Below are 5912 nucleotides of genomic sequence, written 5' to 3'. Positions count from 1 at the left end.
TCAACATTCAATACACATAAACCGCTATTGTCAATAGAGATTTCTATAAATTCATAAAAAAATATATTTATGTTTTCGTTTTAAAAAATGTATAATCAAATAAAATTGATCTCTATTTTATTTATTTAAGAAAATTGCCTCATTTTAACGCAATTTGATTAGTTCGAAATTTTATTACTATCAATTTTTTCATTTCAAAAATTTTCCCCCAATGACGTCAACCACCGTTACCTCAGAAGTCTCCAGACCGTGACGACTGACGCACCCAATTCAATACCAATCTCAAACCCAAAACTCTTACTCTTTTCTTCTTCCTTCCCAGCAAAAAAAGAAAAACAAAATTAGAAAAAAAAAAGAGAGTTAAATTAAATAAAAGCAAAATTGGAATTTAGATTCCAAATTCCTCAGATTCCCCAAATCCAGTTCACTTTCGTTTTTATTTCCATTTCAGCTTCAATTTAATTTCATTTCCCGTTCAGATTGAGCTGAATTCGTTCTCCGTCGTCGTTTCGTTTCGCACCGAAATCGCATGAATCTGCGATTCTGATAGCAGAGAGCTAACAACCAACCGCCATGGCCGGAACCTCGACGACGCCAGAGAAGTCGGCGACGGCGATGGCGCTGATGTCTCCGACGACCTCGCGGTCGGTGACGCAGACGGTGAACGGCTCACATAAGTTTGTGATCCAGGGTTACTCTTTGGCGAAGGGTATGGGAATCGGAAAACACATCGCGAGCGACGTTTTCTGTGTCGGAGGTTACCAGTGGGCGATCTACTTCTACCCCGACGGGAAGAATCCGGAGGATAACTCAGCTTACGTTTCGGCGTTCATCGCTCTCGCTAGCGAAGGAACCGATGTGAGGGCGCTTTTCGAGCTCACGCTTGTTGATCAGAGTGGACAGGGAAAGCATAAGGTCCATAGCCACTTCGATCGGTCGCTCGAGAGTGGACCTTACACCCTCAAGTACAAGGGAAGCATGTGGTAGGGTTTTACGGATTCTCGATTTTTCTTTTTCCTAGTTTATATATGAATCCTATGACAATTCTATTGTGTTCCGAGTTTGATTTTGCTTTTCCTTTCTTTTGGTTTGCGGTGATATTTAGTTCGATTTTGATTTTTCATGGTGTTTGTATGTGTAATGAAGCTTATGTTGCATATGTGAGGAGAAATTAGGGATTATCTGGCCTCAGGTTCATGATTATTTACTCCATTCTGCAATATTCTTAACTTTGTATATTTGATACGCTCATAATTCAATGTTTGTGGATACAAAATGATGGTGTGAGGAGAGAATAATTTTTTATATGATAGAAGTGGAGTTGGAATGTAACATTGTCATCTCAAAGTGAGTTCATTATTGTTCTTCCTTAGACTTAGAGGAACAGTTCATTATTGTTCTTGATTGGGTCGTTCTTGCTCATAATTAACTCAATTGAAAACATTATACTGGTCAGAATAGTATTTATTGTAATTTATATGGATAATTGTTATTTTTGCCATGGGTCTTGTGATGCACAAATCGAATGCTTAACGGAAAAAAAAGCGCGCGTTCCATTAATTCTGTCCTTTTTAGTGTCTTCGATACATCATCATATTCCTTTTGTCTTCCCCTTTATGCCAATTAGACGCTGAAATGGATGCTGGGTTAATGCGAAAAAAAGTACTGTGCTATTTTGATGGTTGTGAAGTGATGATAAAGTTTATCTATTCTTGCAGGGGGTACAAGCGGTTTTTCAGACGGTCTGTGCTTGAAACCTCTGATTTTCTTAAGAACGATTGCTTGAAAATCAACTGTACAGTTGGAGTTGTGGTTTCAGCTACAGATTGTCCGCAACTTCACTCTATCAGTGTACCAGAGTCAGACATCGGATCTCATTTTGGTATGCTATTGGAAAATATGGAAGGCTCAGATGTTACTTTTGATGTAGCTGGGGAGAAGTTTCCTGCTCATAAGTTAGTGTTGGCTGCTAGATCCCCTCAATTTCGATCGAAGTTTTTCGAAGGCTTAGATGCAGAAAAGCGAGAGATCACAATATCAGATTTAGAACCTAAGGTTTTTAAGGTAAAAACGTATTATTTTGGTCCCCTTCCTGATTTTCTTTCATTCATGGCATTGAGTTTGGCTAGGATTTACTTTCAGTTATTGTGTTTTCGTCTGAGTTCTTTTGCTAGACTTTATGATTTTCTATATAGAAAAATGATATTGCAGGAATTAAGGGAGAAAATACAGATAAAGTTTTCAAATTGCAAAAAGATAAGCCTTTTTAAAAAATAAATAGCTGTTTAGTATGAAATGAAATGAGGATATACAAATGAATGATGTGGCACATTAGTCTTTCCATATCTAGTCACGATTGTTGTCAAATGTAGAAAGAAACAGCCATTCTATTTTATTTTCCCGCCTTTACTGATTTTGCGGATGCCATGTGATTCTGTACACGTCACTAGTATACGCCCGTGCGACGCTCGGGCTGATTAACTGATCCATTGAAAATTGAAGGTTACCATTTCTGTTTGCATAAAAAACATTAAAAATATAAGGTAAGCCAATATATAGACACAGCACATGGCTTTGAAAATGAACTTGTTAAATGATTTTGCTGTTCATTTTTTCGCTAGAGAAGAAAGAAATAGTCTGCCCAAGGCGAAAAAAACCTACCAAGTACATGTCCTTTCCAAAGGAGAGAGTTTTTTCAGCACATAATTTAGAACCCGCAACAGAACACATCTACGCACCCTTCACAGTAAAAAACTTATATAAGAATTAATAATTGCCACATGCCCCCTGTCAGAGTTGTTTCGATTGTGCTTTTGTACATCATTTGTCAAAATCTTTTAGTACCACATTTAAAAATATATGTTTAAGATACTATTCAGAACTGATTTAATCATAAGAAAAATCTCTTTTGCATTTGGATATAATTATTAAAATTTTGGTTATACTTTTAATAAATCTCCCTTCTTCTGCATCTCTTAAAACCAGAATTTTCTTCTCACATGCATCTCAGAAAAGAAAGCAGAACATTAAATTATTTTCTAATCATGATTTTTCTCTGTAAAAGAAGCGCTTATAAAAGCAGTCTGCAACTCTCCATAAACTCAGAAAAAATATTTTTGAAAGTATTTTTCTTGCAAAATAGGTACAAACATTATGCACCCTACCTAGGTATCCTAATTTTCCTTTTACTTTTGCAGGCCATGCTGCACTTTGTCTATAGGGATACCCTTACAGAAGAGGTGGACATGGTTCCATCTACCACATATAGTGATTTTCCAGCTTCGGATACATTGAAAGGGAAGTTGTTAGCTGCAGCAGACAAGTATGGCTTGGAGAGGCTTAAACTGATGTGTGAATCTTGTCTTTGCAAGGACATTTGTGTGAGTTCCGTGGCCAATATTTTGACTTTGGCTGACAATTGCCATGCTACAGAGTTAAAATCTGTTTGCCTAAAATTTGCTGCTCAAAATCTAGCAGGTATGCTTTATTGTCATCACTTTACCTCTTTCTCAACTTGCAATCATACACACGTTAATAGGGATGATTTCCTTGCAAGTTTTTGTTAGTGACGGCTAACTTAAAATTAGACCTGAAATGAAACATGGTTAGAATGCAGATACAGTTTCAAATTTAGAATTCCCCCCTTTCTTTTTGTTAGTTTTCTTCCACTACTTTCTTTTTTCACTCCTTCCTTTTCCCTTCTTAGTTATTTTTAATTTTCTGTGCTTGCATATTCCAATATAAAACACAGCATCTGGTGAGGGGTTTGTGTTTTGCATTTCGTTTTGTTTGTTCTTGAGATTTTAGAAAATTATGGATCATGAATTGCTGGGATGACTTTTGTTCCATGCTCTGATTCTGGGGCATGAGGAGCAGTTTCCTTGGCTTAGATGAACACACTGGACACCACAATCATTAGATTTTCATTAGTGTCATAATTAGTTATCAGTATTGGACTTCCTTGATTCATTTTTCAAACATGTCAGGCTACACACACACACACACACACACACGCACAAACACACACACATACATATACACTTGCAGAGAATCGCGTAAAGAGTTAATTAAAAACATTGACCTTGTTATTTCCTTTACCTTAATTTTTTACATACTTCATATGATGGTTCCTTTTTTGTATGGACTTTTAGCTGTTATGAGGTCAGATGGATTTGAGCATATGAAAGAAAAATGCCCATGGCTACAGTCAGAGATCTTGAAGACAATTGCGGGCTGTGAGAGTGACAATTGCAGCGGAGGGGAAAAATCTCAGAGCGTGTGGGCGCAGCTATCAGAAGGTGGTGACACAAATGGTAGGAGGGTCAGGCAAAGAATCTGATATCTGTTGTCACACACTGGTATCTCTCTGAATCTTTTGTAAATGCAGGTGATCATGCTGATAAAAATGATAAAGGCAAAGGAGAGGGAAAACCCTTTTCTGTCCAACTTCCCAATGTTTCAATGGGTAGTAGTTTAGGAAAAAGAGGTAGACCACTACTAGTGGTATGCGTATGCAGGTTTTTGTTGTCAATGTCACAAGTGATGTGTATGTTGCTAGTGCAGAGAAGTCACTAAAAATGAGCTACCTCTGGAGTAGTAGACTTTTGACACTGAATATACTTTTAGAAGTGGATAATTGGGTTGCTGGACTATTGCTCCTGTCTTCGTTCTAGTTAATTGTGCTATATTTTAACCCTCTTAGCATGTGTTTGTGAGTTTGGGTCTTGAAGGGGAAAAGAGTGAAGGGAAGGGCTTGAGAACCGACTCTGATTCAATCAAGTCATTCGTTTCTCTCCCTTCTAGTTGGGTGGTGTTGTTGTGTACCATGTACAAAAAATATTCATTTTGTAGCAATCATTTTCTTCATGATAACATTATCACAATTGTTAGTGACTAGCTCACAACATTTTATTTGTACAATAATATATTTCTCTGATATAAGCAATAGATGACTAGGGCCTTATATGGAAATGCCAGTTCTAAGTATTCTGGTTTCAGGCTATTGGAAATTTATGAATTTTAAACTTGAGTAGCCATTTTCTTACACTTACGGGTCTGCTCAATTTTAGCAGACATTTATGTGCAACTAGTGTTTGGGTATGTGCACGATCGAATTGTACGTGAACCCGGGAATTCTTTGTAATTACTCATTTTATTTTCATCTGAATTCTTCAATAGGCAATGGATAATCTCGGTGGTGGTTTTTTTAATGCATTTTGAAGTTTGATAAGTTATTTCCCCTAATTGAAGAGGGAAAAAAATGGAAAAAACCATGTGTCTAATTCAAAGAAACAAGTTACTATAAATCATAGTGAAAAAGCCATGTGTCTAACGGCTTTCGGTTATTAATTTTTAGGTGCATTTGAGTTTTCGCCATAAATTATACTCAATAAATTATTCCCACCATCAAAGTTTTTTTTTTTGGTCCCACCATCAAAGATATCTCCATCTTGCTGTTACAACGAGCATATTTATCGAATTATCCAACATTTTATAGGCCTAATGCTATAGATACAAATGTATAATGAGCCCGCTAGAAGGTGGACAATTTTCTGGCCAACTATGTAGAAGGAGTTTAAGGCCTTAAGTTCACCCTCCCTCGACTTCATCTTTCTAGATACTGTGCCACAGTACTTGAAGGAGTCATTACATGATGATGGAAAGGGGTAGTTATTCCCCAGTCAGATTTTTATTGGTTTTTTTTTTCTTTGGGCCTATGTCCCGTTTAGTTCACCAAATAAAAAATAGAATATAATAATTTATGTAGCTAAAATTATAGTTATAATATTTTTTTTGTTTCTCTGAATTGTGTGAAAAGTTGTGTGTAATATAACTATATAAGTATAAATATACTGTCCGTAAAAAAAAAAAGTATAAATATACTGAATTTATGTATAGAAAATCTGACATTG

General features: G+C 36.3%; 1 protein-coding gene across 1 annotated transcript; it reads left to right on the top strand.

The window, feature by feature from the left end:
* On the top strand, positions 240-4949 carry LOC107609296 (BTB/POZ and MATH domain-containing protein 5). The gene is made up of 5 exons (XM_016311188.2): positions 240-983; positions 1719-2064; positions 3198-3477; positions 4152-4313; positions 4388-4949. The coding sequence occupies exons 1-5, from the start codon at positions 574-576 to the stop codon at positions 4573-4575; spliced, it is 1386 nt and encodes a 461-aa protein (XP_016166674.1). The 5' UTR covers positions 240-573; the 3' UTR covers positions 4576-4949.

Source organism: Arachis ipaensis, chromosome B07, assembly GCF_000816755.2.
Source record: "Arachis ipaensis cultivar K30076 chromosome B07, Araip1.1, whole genome shotgun sequence".
Classification (NCBI taxonomy): Eukaryota; Viridiplantae; Streptophyta; class Magnoliopsida; order Fabales; family Fabaceae; genus Arachis; species Arachis ipaensis.
The sequence above is the reverse complement of the archived record's forward strand: the minus strand, read 5'-3'. Positions and strand labels throughout refer to the sequence as shown.